At 43.8% G+C, this 22,438-nt stretch overlaps 1 protein-coding gene across 3 annotated transcripts; it reads right to left on the bottom strand.

Annotated features, from left to right (window-relative positions):
• Nucleotides 1-4,071: 4,071 nt before the first annotated feature.
• DDX18 (DEAD-box helicase 18) lies at nt 4,072-20,549 on the bottom strand. 3 transcript variants are annotated; one of them, XM_067742154.1, is made up of 15 exons: nt 20,357-20,548; nt 18,649-18,873; nt 18,433-18,588; nt 15,785-15,925; nt 14,194-14,329; nt 13,736-13,836; nt 13,416-13,615; nt 13,208-13,322; nt 10,911-11,050; nt 10,007-10,168; nt 9,523-9,675; nt 8,793-8,906; nt 7,319-7,375; nt 6,818-6,995; nt 4,072-5,768 (listed from the first exon to the last, which is right to left on the bottom strand). In XM_067742154.1, exons 1-15 carry the CDS (start codon nt 20,439-20,441, stop codon nt 5,626-5,628), a joined length of 2,106 nt encoding a protein of 701 aa, XP_067598255.1. In that variant the 5' UTR covers nt 20,442-20,548; the 3' UTR covers nt 4,072-5,625. The 3 variants fall into 3 exon arrangements, with proteins under 3 accessions (XP_067598255.1, XP_067598256.1, XP_067598253.1); XM_067742155.1 differs by having other exon boundaries at nt 18,433-18,678; nt 20,357-20,549; XM_067742152.1 differs by having other exon boundaries at nt 18,433-18,873.
• Between the last annotated feature and the right edge of the window lie 1,889 nt (nt 20,550-22,438).

Below are 22,438 nucleotides of genomic sequence, written 5' to 3'. Positions count from 1 at the left end.
GACGTCACACCTTCCCAAAGCTGCCATCATTTAACACTTGGAGATGGTTATTTTCTCTGTATAGTACATTGTCCCTGTATTTATGTCATATCCCTCTCACAGTAAGCTTCTAGAATGGCATCAGAACCGCCCTACACTCCTGGGGTTCTGCCCTTCGTAGATGCTCAAATACACGTTATCTGAACAAAGTTGAGGCCCATTGCTCATGTGGTTTCTGACCTTTAAAATTTTTCATCTATCACAGCCGCCCTGGTAGCCCTATTGACCGGAGCATCAGGGCTACGAGGCACGCCTCCTGAGCCCTCGGCCAGCATCGCCTGCTCTGTCAGGACTCAGGGACTCTGTGTCCCGTCTGCATCTGGGGACACCCGCGCCAGCCCTGAGCAGGGTGGAGCCTGGCGAGAGGGCAGCCCTGCTCTCCCCCTACTCGCCCCGCCCCCTTTCCTCTAGCCTGGGGCCGGGGGGAAGGAGCCCCTATGGCCCTCCTCTGCCAACAAAAGGAAGACCAATCAACCCCCGGATTCTGCGCAGAGGGGCCGCGGGAGCGCAGACGCAGCCGCAGACGCCGGTCGCTCCCGCTCGGCTGCCACGGCCCCTGCTGGCGAGATGCGGAATCACAGAAAGCGTACGACACCTCCCGGGCTTTATTGGCCTACGTCTGAAACCGTGACGTTTTGATGGTGGGGAGAGGGTGTGAGAAAGCAGGGAAGTCCGAGAAAACATTGTTTTGTTTCTGACCCACCCTATCCCTTTTCTGATGTTCGCGGTAGTAGCTTCAATAGCTGTCATTTCCAAGAGCTGACTCGGCTCCATTCGGTGCTAAAGTTTTCCCTTGCTCTACTGCGTTTAATCCTGCGGATGCCGTCACTTCCTCCCTTTCTGTGGATGAGGAAACTGAGGCACAGAGAGGGAAGTCGCTGTTCAAAGCCTCGCGGTCAGTGGTGGAGTCGGGTTTCCCACAGGTTGTGACTCCAGAAGCTGCGGCCTTGGAAGGTTCGATGAGGGCAGCCCGGTCCGTTACCAGGGCCAGTGCTCCACACGAGGCTCTGAGAAATGCGAAGGCCCCACGTCCTCCCGCCCCGCAGGCCCCCAGATCCAGAACAGTAATCCATGATCTTTCCCTGGAGGTGGCGAACTTGCCGCTTGTTCCTCTTTTGATGCATCCTTGCCTCAAGGATGTTTGCACGTTTCAACGCCTGGCTTTGCTCCACATCAGCCATTTTCCCTGTGTAGGAGGCAGGAGTCTGCGCGGGGAGAGCCTGGATGGTGGGAAGCAACCTGGACTTTCTACCCTCTCCCAACAGAGGGAGAGAGACGAACCAAATCTGAGAGTCACTGAGTGTTGCAGGGGCCTTAGAGGTTATTTCGTTAGGTTCTTTCTTATAAGCAACAAAGAACCACTCAATGATCTAAACTGAAAGGAATTAATTGAAATGACAGTGGGTGGCTGGAGACCCCGGCTTGGAGAAGAGGCAGAAATAGGGGCAGGTCGATAATGGGCAGGACCACAGCCAAAGTCACGTCCCACAGTCAATCTGGCGTTAAGTCCTGCTGCTGCCTGGACGCCGCAGCTGGAGCCACCTCTGCTCCTGACGCAGCTGTCTCTGGAAGATGCGTGAGGAATCCGCCACTTTGTGTCTGCTCCTTTTTTAGTACCTGATTCAGCATTCTGATGCCTTCAGGTTATACCTAGGTCACAGCCCTTCAGACTGCAGGGGAGACTTTCTGCTTTCCAATGGGAAGCGATCCTGCCCACACACCAGGACTTACATGGCTCGGTCCCTGAACTCAGGAAGATTAGATGCTGGGCAGCCCCACAAACCAAAAATGTCCACTACAGCGGTCATCTAGTTAAAATTTGTTTGCATCCCCTCCCCTCCCCCTGCCTTAAATTACAGCTGAGATGCTGAGTCCTAGAGGGGAGAATGGCTTTCTTAATGACATCTCCTGTGCTAACACCCACCAACTGGATCCCAACTGAATGGAGCACTGTTGGGGGATCTCGAGGCTTTGGCTGGCTGGGGGAGGAATGGGGGCCAAGGTGGTTGTGCTGTCCTGCACTGTGCTTTCCCACGTCAGGCATTTCAAACAAAGGCACAGCTGTTTCTTGCTGGAAAGCCTGAGTCTTAGGTGTCTTTTCTGGCCACCCTGCCTCGTGGATGGCTAAACACACTTACGCCATTTCCTGCGTCTGGCAATTTTACTTTACAGGATGAGATCATTAAAAGGTTTAGCAAGAGACTATCTGTGTTTGTACTCTAGACTGGATGTTCCCACACCTAGCTGTGCTGAGAACCGTCCAGATTCCTCTGCCCTGCTAAAGGCCTATATGGGCAATCTCCTGGGCATGGGCAAAAAAATCTTAAAAAAAAAACAAAAACAAAAACTCAGGGTTTCTTGTGTGGCACATTTCTTGTGTGGCATTTGGGAACTCACTTCCCAGAACAGAAGCCTGTCTTCCATAGGTAGAGAAGGTTCCGACGGCTCTTTATCAGCTGAAGTCCACCTGAACCCAAGGATGCAGAATTTCCAGGCTTAGAAATAGCTGGGACATTTCTCTATATATCTGCATGCCACATGACTTGGAAAACAATATCACAATTGCTTAGGACACCTATCTTCTCTAGACCTACCAGGCTCCTAAGAGGAGCTCAGCCACATGCATCTGTGTCCTCTGCAATGCCTGGCACCTAGCAGGCTCTCGATTCATGAACGTTTAGCGTTACCCAAAGTCATTGTTCCCTCCACCAAACACCCAGTACAAATCAGCCTTGAAAACTGCATGAATCAACTTGACAGTTGCCTTAGGAAGGTACTGCAGGATTGGAGCACTTCCCCAAACTTGGATCTGATCAGAGTTCCAGGGGACCTGGACTGTCAGAAATCCTTGGCCTGTTCTCCAAAAGGCCCAAGATAGCTCAGGCTTTTCAGTGAGTCCTTGTACCTGATTCCGTTGGGCAGCAGGCCTTTTGTGTAGGATTTAGGTATTAATAAAGACAGCTAACAGGTACTTCGTACTGTCCTAGCACCTTACATGTTAGTGCATTCAATTCTTACCACCTTACAAAGTAGGTTTTATTACTTTGTTTTACTCATTTAACAGGCCCAGAAAACAGGCAGAGCTGGAATTTGAACCCAGGCATTCTGGTTCCAGAGCACTCATTTGTAACCACCATGATTTTTTTTTTCTTAATATAGTTTTGGCTGCATTGGGTCTTCGTTGCTGCACGCTGACTTTCTCTAGTTGCGGCAGGCGGGGTCTACTCTTCTTTGCGGTGCACGGGCTTCTCATTGCGGTGGCCTCTCTTGTTGTGGAGCACAGGCTTAGTTGCTCCGCAGCATGTGGGATCTTCCCAGACCAGGGCTCGAACCCATGTCCCCTGCATTGGCAGGCCGATTCTTAACCGCTGCGCCACCAGGGAAGTCCCACCACTACGTATTTTTGAATAAACAAGATCCTTTTTTGGATATCCCAAATTCAGCTTTAACCTGGGCAGCTAAGACCAAAATAAACTTAGAAATAGCAATGACACACCTGCAGCCCAGAGGACCCAAAGGTCTCTACTTGCTAGCAGTGACCTGCTTGGCTTCCAGTCCACGCTGCCTGGCCTTCCTGACTGAAGCCACTTAATCCCATTTGTCAAGTTAGTGGCTGCACACATGCCACCAGCAGCTGCTGTGTTCTTAGCACAGGAACCTAAGGAGGCCTTCTCTTTGTGCAAACGAGCCTTGCAGATGGTGCTGCACTGACCTCGTTATCTGACTCTAGTGACCGCTCCGTCACATTTGAATCCTGGCCAGGTCGGTCAAGTCTGGTTGTCTGGATGTCCCTAGGCTGGACCAGCCTGCCAGCAGAATTTCACACAGGACTCCCAGCAAGTCCTGAAGTAAGCCGTTATCACAGTAAGAACAATCTTTCCACCTTCCGTTTATATACTCTTCTCACAAATGACAAAACAGGCACTAGACACATTGAGACAAGGAGAGCCAGTGTGGGGCACGCAGGTATTCAGAACTCAAATCCAGGCAGACCAGGCAAGGTTAACGCATAGTAATAAATGAGACACAAAGTTGATGTAATTATTTAATGACAGGAAAATAATGTTATGAAACAAGATTGTTACAAATAGTGGGTAAGGATGACTTACTTCACCTTTGATTAAAAAAAAAGTATGTATACAAAACACTGGAGGGTTATGTATCAAAATATTGGCAGTATTTACTTCTGTTCAGGGATTAAATATTCTTCTCTTTGCTTTTGTGTACTTTCTGAAACATGATTATTTCTGAAACAAAAAAGAATAGTTACTGGAAAGAGAAACAGTTATTAAATGCCAGAAGTCCAGCAATCAAGGTCTGAAACCCAGGACATGTCTAGCTAGGGGGACAGTGGTCGGGCCCAGGTGTGGAACAGTAAGTATATCATTCTTTCCTTTTCCTACTGCAGTGCTGTTTACCACTGTTTCTGCTACATTTGATACTTATATTTAATAGGAATCTATGAATAAGAACTGGTACAACAGCAAAATGATGCTAGCAACTTTGGTTTTAAATAGCTACAAAATGTAATAACCATTCTGTAGTTACAAGACACACTAAAAATAAAACATAAAACACACCAGAAATCAAAAGTTCCTACAACAAATAACCCCATCTGACTAAACCACTGACTTCGTTGCTCATTCTGATGTATGTTCGTTTTCAATTTCACCATAAATCTGTTTTTCTTTCATGGATCTGAAAGAGGCAATTTTTCTCAAAAAGATGCTCTGCCTTCTAAGTACTTAGGAAGAGTTGGAAGGGCTCACCAAACTCCAAACCACTTCAAACAAACAAGTTTGACTGAGGAGTGTCACCATTCTCTGTGCCTTAAAGAAAAAAAAGTCTGCTAAGTTACCAAATGGAGAACAGCAGAGTATTATTACACCTGTAAATGAGGCTCAAAACTCTCAGATCCCATCCCCGCCCTACCCTCCATGTCAGGACCGCTGGGGCACTTTACTCAAGTAACAATGACAACCCGTACTTCTTCCTCTTAAAAAAGTGAAATGGAGAAAGGATCATTGTTTTAAAATCCCACATATAAAAAAAACAATGTCACCTTTAACCGGAGGTGCTTCTTAGGTATTTCCCAAAGCCCTCTGCCCTTTTACGTGGCAGCATTTTCAGTAGGGGGTCAGAAAACTACTGAAGTAAGGTCCAAGAAACAACTAAAGGTCCAAGAAACAACCAAAACTAAAAAAATAAACTGAGATAACTGCAGCTGTCCAGTGTCACCTGCCCTGTCTGGCAGGCTGACACAGCACCCTAAGCCATACAAGTCTTCAGACACCAGGAAGGAAAGGTACCAAAAGAATTACACTAGAACAGTAACCAGGTTTGGGAAAAAAAGGTTTAAACTTAAAAACATTCTATCATCACAAAGACTAAGAAGAGCCCTTGCTCTGTCCTTGGCCAATCAAGAAATACTGAACTGTTTTATATCCCCAAAGAGACCCACTGGAAATATCAGTGCCAGCGCCCCAAGTCAATTCACACCCTTGTTAGATGAGTCCCAAATCCTACAGCAACAATTCCTTTGTTAGAGCAAGAAAAAAAAATCCATTTCAGGACAAAGGCGTGTCTTCAGTGAGAGAACTGCCTGCCGTCAGATGGTTTCTTGCTTATGTGCTTGAAGATCTTGGACTTCTCGACTTTTCTGGCTTTCTGGTAGCCGAAGCCACCGCCGCCACCCCTTTTTTTAAGTTTGCCGTCATTGCTGTTCACGTCTAAAGGGGGACGTTAAGGAAATCAAGCAACACAAAGACAAGGACTCCAGTCTACCGTCTGCAGAAGAACCAGCCAGCTGTACCCCAGGGGCCCCACCACCCCTCCCCAGGCCACAAACACACGCGAACATTCCAGACAACCAGGAGTGGCCACGTGACTGGACTAAAACTAGCAGGGCAGATGTTTAGCCCAGTGCAATACTTGTATTTTTCCACGCAGCGAAGCCGAAGAGGTAAATCGCTAAGTGTATAGGAACACATTAAGAAATACTCCCAGTGTCAAAACAAAATGACTTTCACCTCTGTTGGGAGCTGATTCAGAGGTGCCTGACCGAGTGGAGTTGCTCTTCCTGTCACAAGGGGACTCAACATGTGTTCACAACAGCAGACATTCACTCGATGCTCACGATGCGGACGGCCACCCAAACTGTGGTCCTCCAAGTCCCCTTGGGAGTTTCTACCACAGTGTTAACGAGCAGGCCTCACTCTAGCTGGCTGTTTCTTCTGTTGAAAATGTGTAATAAAACACATATTACATATCGTAACAGAAGCAACTGGACGTGTTCCCTTTGCCTTTTATCTCGAGTAGCACTTATTTTCTTTCACTGGTCTTGCAATTTCCTTGCATGAAATGCTTCAATGACTGAGAGGATAAGAGCCCTCTGAGAGGTTCCATCTTGTCTTCAGCTTCTTCAAGGTATCCCGCTCCTCTGTGTACCCTGTATAGTGAAGCCACACAACCGCCAAGCCCTGCCCCTCTGAGCTTCTCCCCAGAACATACAACTCCCCCTGCTCCGTCTGCCACTCAAATTCTGATGTCTTTTTGAAAGCCATGAACTGTCTCGCTTCTGTAGTCTCCACCCTGACAGTTAACCCCTGCCCACCCCATGTGAGCACTGACAAGAGGTCAGTGACCAGCTTGAAGGCCTGGGCCCTGCAGGCCTCGGCCAGAGCAGACACACCAACCCAAGTGCTAAGCCCCAAGGCCCCCGGTCAAGCTTCTGTCCCTTAATGCCTGGACGAATTCATAACCACAAAGAAAAGGATACTCAAGTCAACAAAAGGAGGCACCTTGAAACCAAATGACAGAGCAACCTGAGGCAAGTTTAAGTTATTAACATTAAAGATCTGTTTCAGCGAATGGGAATCATACGCTCGAATGTATGACTTATACGCTTCCTGGGCTGACTTATGAAGGAAGTAGTTCTTTTCAATCAGTTTTTCAAGCTGAAACAGAAAGAAATGTTGCTTTTAATGAAATAAAAAAGCACGTCATATAAAACATTTGTTCCAATACACTTGCTCCAAGCTCTGTAATACCTGCAAAATCAGGCTGCAGTTAAGAATAATGACAAAATTATTGTAAGATACGGACTGAAACAACGTAAAGAGCTCTGGAATGTGGTCACCAGCACAACAAGACACCGAAACAATCACTCAGTCCAAACTTCTCACTTTATGAAAAGGGAGACTCAGAGTACAACGACTGTCAATGAGACACTACAAAGGTGATTCTGGGAAGACCCTTCCTCCCCCTCTGCCCTGCATACCTGAGACTGAATGTCAGAAATTTTGGACCAGGAAAACTCAAATTCACTTAATGGAACCTAGAAAACAAAAGCACGCAGATGAGTAAAGCAGGATGGCTCTGCTGCAGCTCGACAGGCACTGAAAGGGGACAGGCCTGTGGGATCCCATGGGCCAGACATCTGCTTGTCCCCCAATGCCAATGGGAAAGGCTTACCTTCCCACTGTTCACTGCACAGGAATCATGCTATGGAACCCTCTTGAAAGAAAAGGCGAGAAACTGGCAGGGGCAATAAATCACTGAAGCCCTTTTCTCTAAACAAAGATCTCTGTGGATGCAACGTGATGAAGCAGCTTGAAGCTTCTAGTTGAAGGAACCACTAGCCCTTCTCTCCAACACCACACTGCCCTGTGACTAGGTCACAATGATCACAAACTCCTACAGGAAGGATATTTCTTAGCAGTTCTAACTTATTAGATGACTGGGAAAGTGCAAGACCGGTGCTAGATGCTGGGGGAAAAGAACAGCTGCCCAAATCATGGGCCCTGCCATCAGGGAGCCTGCAGCCTTGGGTGGAGACAGGTAAGTGACGAGACAACTTGTCGAGCACCCGTGCTGGGGGACATGAAGGAGGGCAGGGCCTCCCAGAGGACACAGCAGCTAGCGGAAGCAGAGGCTATCTGAGAGCCAGGAAACAGGCATCTGGAGAAAAAGTGCAAGGGCTGATGGCAATCCCTAGGAACTGCTCCACGATGGGGGCAGTGGGGGAAGGACAATCCACCAGGCGACACGGTGCCAGTGAAGAGGCCCGACAAGCATTCTCACGACCTGGCAAGAGAGAGGCCAAAGCCCGATTAGGGCGGACTGGAGACCAAAATCAGAGAAGTTGAAATATAACCCACTTTTCAAAACGGCAGACTGAGGAAAGGCGACAGGCAGTAGCCATGCTGGACCTAGTGATAGGAGAGCGGGTTTAGGGTTGAAGTTATTTCTTTGGTCAGTCACTTAAGATGGTAAAGAGCTAACTGCCAGGGAAGGACTGAGTCAATGAATAAGGGCCTGAGGGAGGAAGAGGTAGGAAGGAATGGGTTCCCTTGGCCTCGGGCGAGGTGCAGACACCAGGGTGAAGACACGTGGAGAAAGGCTGCAGCAGGGGAGCAGAGATGACCGGTGTGGGGGAGCTCACTCACAAGGAGTGGAAGAGGTTTCAAACACGGCTGGGGGGATGAGTGGAGACTGGGGACTGCATGCACCCTGCGCGACACGGAGCTCAAGAACGGGGCCTCGAGGAGAGTTTTCTGCTCACATCTCCTGGGGGCGACCCACATAAATCTCATCTGCTAAACTGCTGTAACAACTGTCCGAACAGCATGGCGACGACGCAGGACTCCTCGGACACACCTAGAAATGGTGCTTAAGGCCACGTGCCCCGGTAACGAATTCCTCTCGAGAGGACTCTGTCCCCAGCTTAAGGTTGTCCAAGTGAAGGTCTTTACCTTGGATTGCTTCAAGTAGCGAAGGAAACCCAACTCTTCAGGGCGCAAAATGAGCAAGGCATGCCCTCTGCCGTTCAGGCCTCTGGCTGTTCTACCCACACGATGAATGTATTCCTTTGGTGGAGAGAGAAAACCTGAGGTAATACACTGGTTTCCATGGCAACCCGTGGCGATCTGCACATCCAGAACTCGCACGGTAGTGGACGGCAGTGTGCCAGCAGTGAGACAGTGCCCACCTCCGCCTAGTGGCGTCACACAGCCCGTGACCATGCTCCCCAAAGCTAGTCCCCCATTCCTTCTGCAGGGAGCATCCCCACAGAGGTAACAGAGCCATGCCCGGGGCCAAGGAAAGCTAGACAGAACATTCACATTAATTCTATGATCTAATCAAATGACTATTAAGTGTGCTTCAACTTCAAAAGGGCTTTGGGAAACGTATTTAAATGCTGGCTGATAATTTATATAATCTATTGTTTGTTGAAATACCCAATAAAACTTATTTTACTACATATGCTAAAGAATGGTATCTCTGTAAGCAAATTTTATTTCCTTCTGACATCTACTGCTCTTAACAGATCCTAACTTAAGTCCCACGGACACCTCTCAAATCTCCTTGCACACACCCTCTTTGGGTCCTGCAAAAGCCCTAAACACTATCAGCATCAGAGAAATACTGCAGTCACTGCACATTAAAGGGATATTCTGTGGAATGTGGAATTTCTCAGGGAACCTTGGGGTCATCCGGAGGGTCATACTGAACAATCCAGTCCACTTCAGGAATATCCAGCCCTCTAGCTGCCACGTCTGTACACAACAAGATCCCCGAATCTGCATTGCAGAACTGGAAGAATGTGGTCGTACGCTTATTTTGTTTCTGCCTTCCCTAGAATCAAAACAAGACATCCATTGGAACAGAAAAGTTGAAGTTGTTCGTGGGAGGTCTCGATGTAGAATCCCCGAACTGTGGAACTATTACCCTGCTTTATTTCAAGTTCATAACCTGTCCTATTTCCTCAAGGGATGGCGTCCTCTCCTCCTTTCTGGTCCCCGCCCCTCCACCCCCAGCAAAGCTCCCTCCACACAGGATCAGCCACCCACTATTGCCCAAACTACTTAGAACTATGTCTGGAGGAGAGAGCAATACCTCAATCCCCACGATCTATATAACTCGATAAGTGTACACTGTTTTTAATAAATTCATCATAATCACTTACATGAATGGCCAAGACAGGCAAATCGATGTAGTTCAGCAACTCATAGTGGTATTTCACGGACTTACAGGATGAAAAGAAGACCATTAGTTTCTTCTTCCGGTTCTTCTTAAGGAATGTAAAGAGTAGGAGGAATCTCTTTTCGGAAGGACAGACAACATATCCCTAGGAGAGGTTCAAGTGAACAGACACAAAATAATCAAAAGGACGTTTCCAGCTTCATGAACTAATATAATTTGATGGAGAGCACAGATTAATACAGCATATACACTGTTATGCCTCACCTACAGCAAAATTACTGCCTTCATTATAATGCATTCCTAAAATAAGACTAATTTTAACTATTGACTCCTTTTATTGGCCACAATCACTGGATACTAAATACTTTCCATATTTCTGAGACTACTGGTTATTAAGTTCTTGTAATCATAATATACCAATACCTCTATTAACTAGAACCCTCAAAGTGTATCAATGATTCATTTTTAGAAGGTCCTTAACAGCAAGATCTCAAATAACCACACTGTCCTAAACACGATAACAAAGCTGGGTGAATATATTTTTAAAAACTAAACCACCAATGAAAGGTTTTTAAGCTAAAGTGTTACAGGAAACGTATCATTCATCAAAAGACTCAACCTTACAGCTCTATTTTTAATCAACCTAGTCTGGATCTCTGTCACCTCATTTCCACAGCAAGGCGCCTTAATCCAGCCTCTCTGCCTTGTAACTAACTCACCTCACATCTTAGCACAAGAGATGATTAAACAGCGAAATGTTTTTTACTCATCTAAAATTGGCAGTGATATATTTAGTTCATTAACCCATTTGCTTCCTAGACGATCCTCCAAACACTTGCAAGGAAACACCAACGATCCTTAAAATTGAAGGTATTGACAAGAAGTACCTGCTCAAGACCATCCACGGTTGCATGAGCCTTATCGTCATCAACACCAACATACAAGGGCTCCTTTTTCAGAGAAATCCTTGCCAGGTCTTCAACTTTCCGGGTTTGTGTGGCAGAAAAGAGCATGGTCTGTCTGCGGGCTGAAACACACCCACATAAACATAACCCAGATCCTTCAGGGAACCTTTAGAACTGCTTCACAACTAAAAACGCTCTCAATGGAACTATCAGAAATGAGAGACATGGTATCACTATAAATAGTAAGAAAGGAACACCATGGACAACTTTATGTCTAGACATTTGACAACTAAGATGAAATGGATAGCTTCCTTGAAAAAGAAACTGCTAAAGCTTGCTCAAGAAGAAACAGAAAACCTGAATAGCCTTGTATCTATTAAGGAAATTATAGTTAAAATCTTCATGTAAAGAAGACTCCAGCCCCAATGGCCTCTGCTGTTGAAGTCTATCAAACACTTAAGAAATATTATCAATATTTCATAAACTCTCCAGGACACTAAGAGAGCTTACTTCCCAACTCATACTTTTTACAAAGTTTTAGCAAAGGGAATCCAGAAATATATATAAAGGATAATGCACCATGACCAAGTGGGGTTTATTCTCGGAACGCAGGGTTGGTTAACAGTTGAAAATTAACCAATATAATTTACCATATTAACAGACTAAAGAAAAAACACCTGATCATTTCAACAGACACAGAAAAAACATCTGTCAGAATTTAACATTTATTTCTGATTTAAGAAAAACCTCAGCAAACTAGGAACAAAAGGGATCACCCTCAGTCTGACATAGGGCATACAGATCTAGAGCATCTACAGCTAACATCATACTTAATGGTGAAAGACTGAATGCTTTCCCACCTAAGATCAGGAGTAAGACAAAGATGTCTTCTCTTGCCAGTTCTATTCAGGATTATACTGGAGGTTCTGGCCAGCTCAATCAGGCAAGAAAACAATTAAGTGGAAAACTTTATCTCACCAAGATATGAAAAAACCTGTACACTGAACTCTGAAACACTGCTGAGAGAAATTAGGGAGCTAATAAACGAAGATCTACCTCATTCACGTGTTGAATGACTCAACATTGTCTTCCACCAATGATCAATATTCAGTACAATCCCAAGATCCCCAGAGATTAACCAACTGATTCTAACATGCATATAGAAATGCCAAGGACAAGACCAGCCAAAACAATTTTGAAAATGAACAAAGTTGGACGGTTAACACTACCTAATTTCAAGATTTAACAGGAGGAACTGGAAATTCCATACACTGCTGATGGGGATGTAAATTGGTACAAGTTAAACATACACCAGCCACTCCATTCCTAGGTAATCACCCAACAGAAAAGGAGATACATGCCCACAAAAAGAGCTGTAGATGGATGTTCATAGCAACTTTATTTGTAGTAGACTGAAACCGTTAACAACACAGTCGTCCATCAACAGTTAAATGGATAAACAGGTTGTGGCATATTTATACACTAGAACGCCACTGAGGAATAAGGCAAAGAACTACTGATATGTGTAACGGCACAGACGAATCACAGAAGGATTTGCTGAGCACAAGAAACCAGACAAAAAGAGTTACACTGCATATGAATTCATATGAATCCCTGGAAAATGCAAACTGATCTACAGTGACAGGAAGCAGATCAATAGTCACCTGTGAGAGAGGTGCATGGCAGCTGTTGGAAGCAGGTGACGGTGAGAGGGAGGGATTACAAAGGCACAAAGAAAGTTTTGAGGGTTATGGAAATGTTCACTGTATTGACTGTCGTGATGGTTTCGAGGTGCAAACAGGCCAAAAATGTATCAAATCATACATTTAAAATATGTACAGATTATTATGTTAATTATACCTCAATGAAGTATTAAAAAAACAATTGTATAATGTACTGAACTATGGTGTTTTTATAGATATAAGCAGTTTACAATGTTTCAAGTACTATAACCAAGGTATGTACCACTCAAACATAACACAGAAAGCAGCAAGTCAATGGCTACCCAGGAGATGTGAGATGGGGTGGCGGGGACGGACGGGAACAAGACGTACGTTAGGACTGTTCAACTTGCATGGCAGCCTCTCAAATGGCAAAACCACTGCATTAAGTCACTAGTGAGAGTGATGCTTATGTTGCAAACTACATCTGAGGGTGACAGGCACAACCACTTCACTTGCTAAGTTAAAATTCTGACATTAGTAGTTTTCATACAGGAAAAACTCTCATCTACTTCCAACAGCTACTCGGCAAACCACATGCAGATGCTACCTACTTACTTGGCAGAAGTTTAATAATTTGCTTTAATTCTTCTTCAAACCCAACATCCAAGATACGATCAGCTTCATCAATAACCAGACACTGTAGGTTTTTATACATAAACCCTGGTGTATTCTGACAAGACAAAGGACAAAGAAAAACTGTTAGCTGTCAAGTTTATGTTTCACACAGACAAAAGATGGGGACCACAAAATAGTGTTCTCTTACCTGCATATGGTCCAGGAGACGGCCTGGTGTGGCCACAATGACGTTGATCCCATTGGCAAGCTTCTGTGCTTCAGCAGATCTGTTACTGCCACCCATTATTAACCCATACGTGTGAACATGGTGTGTCATCAGTTCCTTAAGGACACCAAAAGTCTGCATGGCCAGTTCCCTAGTAGGTGAGAGAATAAGGACTCCTGTTCCTAAAAAGCAAAACAGGATATACAGTGAAAGTCAAACTGTAGTTATCACCAGGAGTCCACCAATAGCTACAATAGACTTCCAATGGGATACTGGCAGAATCAATGGGACCACAGACTTACCATTCCTGGGCATGAACCTTAACTTAACAATGAGTTCGACTGCAGGAATGAGAAATGCCAGGGTTTTGCCACTGCCTGTTTTTGCAGCTGCCAGAAGATCCCTAAAAAATAAAAAGGAAAAGGAGAGAGACATTTAGTCTACTCATTCAACAAGTACCATGTACTATCACACATGTTTTAGGCACTGAGGCTGGATCATAACAAGAAAAAAGTCCCCACCTTCTCTATCACTGAAATCAATCATGTGGGTTATAAATACTTAACTCAAAAATAAGAATTGTGCTAAAAACAGAAGTGAACAATTTTCTCCAAACATCAGTAAAGAAGCTAAAGCCTTTAACGAAGGTTGGGTATGTTACCCAACACGGTGCAAGATCAATAGAACATACTGGTATTTTCTTTCCAAACTACTAGCACTAAAAATAGCACTAATGCCCAAACCTCAATGTTAATCATACCTGCCTTCCAGAAGTGGTCTGATACTTTTATGCTGAATTTCAGTCATGTTTGTAAAGCCCATTTCTTTTATTGCCTTCAGAGTGTTCTCATTGACAAGATTAGTCAGAGAATCAAACGAAGTATCCTCAAAAGCTCCTAAAGAGAAGACAGTTTATCATTAGCAAATTTATCTTTTCTTAATACTTAATATTGCTAGCTTCCTAAATTAGTTTTGCGGATTGAAAACATTACTGGGTTGGTGTCAAGCTTAGAAGATCTTCTTCCAATAAGAAGAGAATAAACCCCAACCATTCCTATAAAAAAACCTTATACCTTTGAAGTTTCTCCACTGCTAATGGCCGTGTGATGTAAAGTCCAGAGCCTATACTGTAACAAAATAACAGACGGAGAGGTGGTACAGTCAAGGGACTTGTATGAAATGAAAATGCCAAGGTGGCGGGAAGGGGAGAGGGGAGAGACGGGGGTGGTTTGCAGGGTGAGAGTTCAGAGAGAAATGAAATGTTTAAGAAATGTGAAATAAAAAGTGAAAGCATTCAGTGTAATAAAAACTGAATACGAAATCAATCAAAATAGTAACTCACTCCAGAAAGACAACTGAGAAGAGTCAGATGTAGCCACAGATGGTTAGACTGTACCCATATATCAGGTGTGCTGTGGTTCTCCAGCAGGGGGAGGCATCAGGATCACCCGGGAGCTCCCCGCCCCACACGTGCCCTGGCTATAACCCAAGTTTTGGCAACCTTGACACCACTGACATTTTGGGATGGATAATTTTTTGTTGTGAGAGGCTGTCCTATGCATTATAGGATGTCCTGCAGCATCACTGACCTCTACCTACTGGATGCCTGTAGCCTGCCCCCAGTTCTGACAACCAAACATATTGGTGGCCAACCCTCATGGTTTGCCTGGGACAGAGGTTTAAGGGATGCAGGACTTTGAATGGGAAAACTGGGATGAGCCGGTCACCCTACCTGGGAGGTAAAATTACCCTGTTTGAGAACCACTGCCAAAACCTTTGCAATTTTGATTATGGAGATTGGGTGCTGGGCCTCAATTATTTTAATAAACAAAAAACCCAAACCAAACAACCCAAGCAACTGCTAGACATTTCTGGTTGGGATCAACTGATTCTAGCCTAAACGCTTGACTTTACAGGTACAGAAATAGAGGCTACAGGAGGTGACTCTGGCACAAGCCCCTCAATAAGGTTAATTTCACCCTTCTCTTTTAGTAATGGAGCCAGTATTGAACCTCTGGGCTCCAGACTTCCGGGCCAATGATTTTCCTACAACATGGAGTGAGCTTTAGAAAGTGACAAACCAAAGGAACAGAGGACCCCAAGAACTATTCGTGTGCATGTCAAAATATTTAGTGTTAGAAATAAAGAAAAGGGAAAAATAGAGAAAGAAACAACAAGAACTAAGGCACACAACGTGGATGATAAAAAGCAATAGTTAGATATAAAACCATTTCTTGTCAATACTTATTTTTTCCAGGTAAATTAAATGCCACAACTGAACCTTTAAATACTATAATCCAAGGAGGCATGCCATTTTAGAGAAGATCTATCTGGAAAACGTTGATAGCTACCTGTCAGTCCCAGGGGCAGGCTGGGTACCATGCTGTCATCGTCCTCATTGTCTGGCTTCTCCACACTGTTCTCTGTTTCTTCAGGAGCCTGGGCACCATCTTCAGAGTCTCCTTTGTCTTCAGTTTTTGCTTTTTTGGAATCTTTGGATTAAAGGACAAACCGCCCCCCCCAAATTTTTTTCTTAAAATAAGAATACCAGATGAGACCATAAAATAAAAGACGTGTGATGCAAAAAGGCATATTTTCAAAAGCTTAACATATTTTCAGTTTTAATTTGCTAAGAATCTCTTTTTCCTGATTAAAAAATCTGGCTATATTAAAAAACCCAGTGGGACACACAGATTTGCCAACACACTTTATTTTTTAGGCTTCTTAATACATATTCTTTTACTGAAGTATAGTTGATTTACAATATTGTGTTGGTTTCAGGTATATAGCAAAGTGATTCAGTTCTACATACATATATGTATATATTGACATTCTTTTTAAAAAATTCTTTTTCATCATATTGAATACAGTTCCCTGTGCTATACAGTAAATCCTTGTTCTTTGTTTTATATATGGTAGCATGCATCTGTTAACCCCATATTCCCAATTTATCCACCCCGCATCACCTTTGGTAACCATAAGCTTGTTTTCTGTCTGTGAGTCTGTTTCTGTTTTGTAAGTTCATTTGTACTATTTTTCAGATTCCACATATATGTGATATCATATAATATTTCTTTCTCTGTCTGACTTACTACTTATGTATTATACCATCTTAAGTGAGCAAGAAATTTTTATAAGCTGAACTAAACAATTTAAGTATGTTAATCACACCCAGTTCTATAAACTTTACTGAGAAAAAAAACAAGGGCAAGTCATTAACGTTTTTTAAAATAACTTGTAACAAGCACCGGTTTTTCCTCCTATGCCATTAAACACACATTTTCTATAAAAGCTAATTTTGTTTTAAAGGGGAACAGAAACACAAAAGGCTCTTCATGTTACTAGAGGCAGACAGCAAAGCAAGAGCAACAATCTACTTAGCTGGGCGATAGAAACTGGCCTGTTCCTTGAATGTAAGTGGTGAGGGGAGGAGAGGGAAGGCCTCCTGGCTTTTCATTTCTACATCCACAACTTTCGTAACATAGTCCCTTAAACTACCTTTGCAGTCTTACCTCCCATCATGATCTTAAATGTTCCACTCTGGGCCAAATGGGTTAACTACCATGCTGGGCTTTTACAAGTTTATGGCAGTAAGTGATGCTAGTTAGAACAGAATTGACCTAAACCAGAACTCAGACTCTTTGTAGCCCAGGACTGGCCTCTTCCTTGGACCTTACTACCACCCTTCTGGGAAATGGTCAACACTGCAGGACCCACACGTTCAAAGGCCATGGATATTATCAGCTGGTCTTCAAGGCTTATTACTTCTGTTTTCCTTAAAACAGTTCTTAACGGTTACCAATAGGATTTAAACTCCCAGCCCTGTGATTCAATGCTTGAGAGAAGAAATAATATCACTTCCTTAGGCATACTCAGAACAAGAATCCTAAGGGCACTAATCATTTTAGAATAGGATTACACTCACTTTAAATCAAAACTGTAATATCTAATCCTCATGCTTTTCTCTATCTTATTTCACTTTTTGTTTAAACGATTTCTCATAACTTACGAATGTATTATAGCCTGTAGGTAGTAAAAAGACAGCCATGCATGTTTGGAAAATTCAAAGTGTCTTTCTAAATGAAACCTTTATTTCAGACAAAAGATGAATAGGATATGCTAACACAAGTGCCTGCAAACTTCTATAAAGGGCCAGACTGTAAATATTTTAGGCTTTGCAGGCCATATGGTCTCTATCACCACAAAGGCCAAGTAAAAAAATGGGCATCTCAGTGTTCCAATTAAGCTTTATTTGCAAAAATAGGCAGAAGGCTGAATAGTCTGCTGACACCTGTTCTATCTTGTCTTGAAATCTCTGCTTGCTCACATTTCAATGAAAATGCCTATTCTTTCACCTAAGCTTATTCAATCCAAGAATCTTGCAAAAGAAAATAGCCCTGCCTCCCCAGTCCTGGCCATTCTACTCACTTGGAAATTAACGTTCCATTTATTCAGAAGTTTCCTAACTGCTATTTTATACACTTTGCATATCCAAATTATCACTAAGTTGCCTTTCAAAGGCAGGAATTTATTGTAGGAAAAAGGAATGGGGCAAAAAAGACGTAAATGAAAAGAATCGCTAATGCAAAGTCCTTGACACATAAAGACCCAAGACAGATTCTACTACCAGCCCAGATTTCTTTAGTGTCAGTAATTCCACAATTCTCTTTGGAAACAGGTAAACCTAAAATATTTCCCATAAGATCTTATGGAAAAACCCGAATGAACTTTCTGGCCAGCCCAATACTATGTCATAGTACGTTCTGTTTATCATAAAAAGCTCAGATAGTTAACTGCCCAAGAAGAGCAGTATTTTGAGAAACGTTAAACTGCAGTGCCCTCCGGCCCCCTCAATGTTTGCTTTAGCTACCAGGCTAGTTTCTCCTATGCCAGTAAGTACAGAGGAGTCTTGCATGTCATGTGGACATAAGAAGAAGAGAGGAAAAGCAGAATGATAACTTGAAAACCTGAATAGCTTAAGTTCAACGACAATACATACCAGGCCCAGCATCATCCACTATTTTTCTCTTTTTCTTCTTCTTCTTCTTCTTTTTTGATTCTGAATTGGGAGACTGTATTGCTGCTTCCCCATTGGTCAGCGTGGTAGATTTCTTGGAGGATTTTTTAACTTTTACATTTTCCACTGTTTCTTTAGGTAAGTCTCCATTTTTCTTGGAGGATTTTTTAACTTTTACATTTTCCACTGTTTCTTTAGGTAAGTCTCCATTTTGGGCTTCTGACCAGCCTGCATTCATAGACTGTTTTAGGAATTTTTTAACTTTTCCACCTACTACTGCTTCTTCAGAGATGTCTCCATTTTGGGTTTCTGACAAGCCCACATTCACAGACTGTTTTAGGGACTTTTTAATTTTTCCACCTCCCACTGTTCTTTCTGACACATCTCCATTTTGAGTTTCTGACAAGTTCACAGCTGAGGCCCCTGTTTAAAAACAGAACACACATATTGACAAAGAAGGAAAGGTTTACTTAGAAACACTGGTATCCCAAATGAGAAATGTCATGGCTTCCAGGACTGAAATGATTTAGTTTTTACTTTCCTGTCATGTATATTAAGACAACTTCCAATTTTACAGTGTTCTACTGCAGGTCAAATAAATTAAAAAAAAAAAAAAAGGGAAAGCCACACTGATTTTTTAACTTAAAAAACCACATCTCTGTCCATAAGGAGTTAAAAGTCTGGACCAGGAAAACTTCAGTGAGGTTAAATAAACAGATGGGGCCACTGTTACTTACAAAATATACATTCTAATATTAGGTATCTGACAAATATACTTTCCTAGACATCAGTGAGTTGAAAATTCTGTTGATGTAACCACTTATTTGTCTTGATATTTATCATATATAAACGTCTAAGACTGTCTTTACAAAAGTTCCTGTTTATATACAGAAAAAGCACCATCATCTGTTACCTTTAACTAAGAAGTAGTTAGCAACGCTTTGTTATTCTATAGGAAATGGAAATATAAGGGAACTTCAAAAACATTATTCCTAAAACCCACACACCTCTTCTCTCCTCCAGGATTTCTTTCAATCAACTGATCTCTGCAGAAAACCAGCTAGTGTAAGGCATTATGCCTCCAACACTGCCCTAGGGGGCTTCTGTATTACACAGGACCAAAAAAGGTTAACATAACTTCAGGATGTCTGACCCACTGTCAGGAAGTTAGGACTGCAAATGAGGTACGTAAAGAAAAGTGACATTCAGGTAAAATGCCTTTCATGGAAGTCTTTAAGGATGCAAATACGTAGAAGCTCTTAAGAAATTTATAACCTAAAGTTAGTGGTGACAGGAAGACAGGGCACGAGATTACGCACATGCGTATGATATACGCAAAAAGTCACTTTGGGAGCTGAAAATGATGAAGTTCTTCAAGAGTCGAAACAGAGGGCAGGTGGGTAGGGGAAGGCAAGGGTATCAGGAATGTTCTGTGAAGTGCGACACCCAGCTTGTTCTGAAGCGACAGAGACACGAGACAAATGATGTGAAAGGAAGATGCGGGGAGGTGAGAAAGTTCCACGTGACTGATTGGAAACGGGGGTTGGGGATGACCCTAGAGGTGGTGAGGAAGTCAGAAAGGGAGGGTGGAAGTGGGGCAGGCTGGAAACGAACTCTTAGAAGCCTCCTGCCCGAACTCTGTAAGGACAAACTGCTGCTCAGAAACGGCAGATCTGGGGCCACGCGGAGAGTCGGCATCTGCGCGGGGCCCGACGGGAGGCCGCCCCGGCCTGCCTTTCCACGCTCCGCAAGCACGCGCACTCTGTGGGGACGCTGCCAGCGCTACATCGGGGCCGCAGGGCCTCCCCACCAGCGCCGCTCGGCCCCGCGGCCGCCGCAGAGCGCCACGGACCACGTGCTGGCTCCCTCCGCAACCCAGGCCGCCGCGAAGCTCAGCGCATCTCACCCTGGAGCTTTAGGTTTCGCTGTCGCAATTTGAGGTTCCGCTTCTCGATCTTCTTGCGTAAAAGTTTCATCGGTAAATGAGACATGTTGCCGGTGAAGTGCCTTCTCGGCGGCGCTACACCCGGCTTCTCTGCTCTCCCCGGTGACGTTACCTCCTTTCCGGCCACCCGAGCTCAGTTCAGCCAGCCGGAAATACGTCACAGGAGCGCTCGCGGTCGGCGGAGCGGAAGTGGGTCCGGAGCGGAAATGCTTCCGGGCGCGTGCGCCGTCTTACCCTTGGAGAACGGATTCTCTGCAGCGCCCTCTAGGGGAACGTAGGACTGGCCCTGCGCTGTGTTCCTTCGCATTGTGCCCGAGCCAGCAGAGCACTGGGGACATGTGGTAGTTTGAGCTTCTCCCGGGGAAGTGGGAAAAATCAAGACCGAGCAGAGGGCCTTAGGGAGTCTCCATTCTTATGTTCCTACCCTCTTTGGATCCTGGACGATTTAAGTTGAGTAGTACCTAAATTACGTAGATGTGTGTTTTCAAACTTGTTTGACCGCTCTCCTTAGTGAGAAATACACTTTCCATGTCACTTGCTACCCAGTAATCCACACATAAATATAACATTTCTCAAAGCAATACCCTAACTTTTGTTTCACTTTGACGTTTTCTTCGATACCATTCATCCCATCCTAAATTCTGAGTCCGTTAAATATTCTAATTAGAATGCATTTAAATTGATTTTACTACTCTATTAAAGGATTGGCTGCAGTTTGAAAAACGAAGGTTTATAATCCCCAAAGCTCATACCCGCAGACCCTTCAGAAGTCAGGACAGAAATTACAATCTGGCTGGCCAGTAGACATTTTTGTGTGTGTGGAAGAGGGTACATTAAAAAAAAAATGTTGCCAACATTAAAAATTTGGGATAGTTCTTGTAGAAATTCACATTTTTCTTTAAAAATTGGTCCTAATGGGTTCAAATTCCCCTTGGCAATAATCAATTTGAGCTGAACGATATTGGAAGGGTTAATGAAAGCTAGAATAATTTGTTCACTTGGAGTGGCAGAGCATGAGCTCATAGGGATTAGACATAATCATAGGGAAAAAGAGAGAGGGCGAAAACTTGGGAGGGGGTTTAAACAGAATGTAAATAAACTGACTGAGAAATCACATTGAGTTGGACTATAAATTGAGACAAACCATGATGTGCTTAAGTTGTTACTAATTCGGTGGGTTAACAGATGAGTCAGAAATTTAAACTGGCACACACGCACAGACACACACACCCACAGACACACACACAGACACTCACCCCCACAGACACACAGACACACACACAGACAGACACACACACACAGGCACACAGACACACAGATATACATACATACATACACACATATCTCAGTTTAAATATATATTTAAATTGATATATATCAGTTTATATATTTGCCTATATACACTGTATTTTTTATATTTAAATTTTTTTGTATATTGTGAAGTTTAGACATCTTAAAAAACTCTTTCTGGCTGGAGAGAGATTGCTCCTCCAGGGGCTAGCCAATTTTTAGAGATAGCAAAAGACTCAGCCAGGAGCATGCCTTTAATATGCAAACTAAGTAATACAGAGCCATACCTCCTCCATCTGGCCCGTGTACCCCAAGAGGCAATATTCCTCTGCCTTAATCATCCCAGGGCCAGGTACCAAGCAACTATGGACCACTCCTATAGTATAGAGCCCACCTAAATTATTTAAACCAGTCAACTGCAAACTGTTTGTTTTGCCTTGCCTTGCTTTTCCTGAGGAACCTCCAATAAAGGCTGTGGCCTAGGCTCCTCCTCTGGTCCTGCCCCTTCTGCCTGTATGGGAGGCTGGTGCTTTCCCATGTGGTCCTGCATGGTGTGGCATGCCTCCTCTTTCTAGTACCTGTGAGTATAATAAACTATGTTTTCTTGAGCTTCTCCTCTGTCTCCTCTTGTGGTCATACCTGACTATCAACATGAAAGAGCACAGAATATACATACATATCTAATTCTCTCTATATACACATAAACATATATTCACATGATTACACACCTGAATATTGGGTCTGTGACTTTGA

The sequence above is a fragment of the Pseudorca crassidens genome, chromosome 6 (assembly GCF_039906515.1).
Source record: "Pseudorca crassidens isolate mPseCra1 chromosome 6, mPseCra1.hap1, whole genome shotgun sequence".
NCBI classification, from domain to species: Eukaryota; Metazoa; Chordata; class Mammalia; order Artiodactyla; family Delphinidae; genus Pseudorca; species Pseudorca crassidens.
The sequence above is the reverse complement of the archived record's forward strand: the minus strand, read 5'-3'. Positions and strand labels throughout refer to the sequence as shown.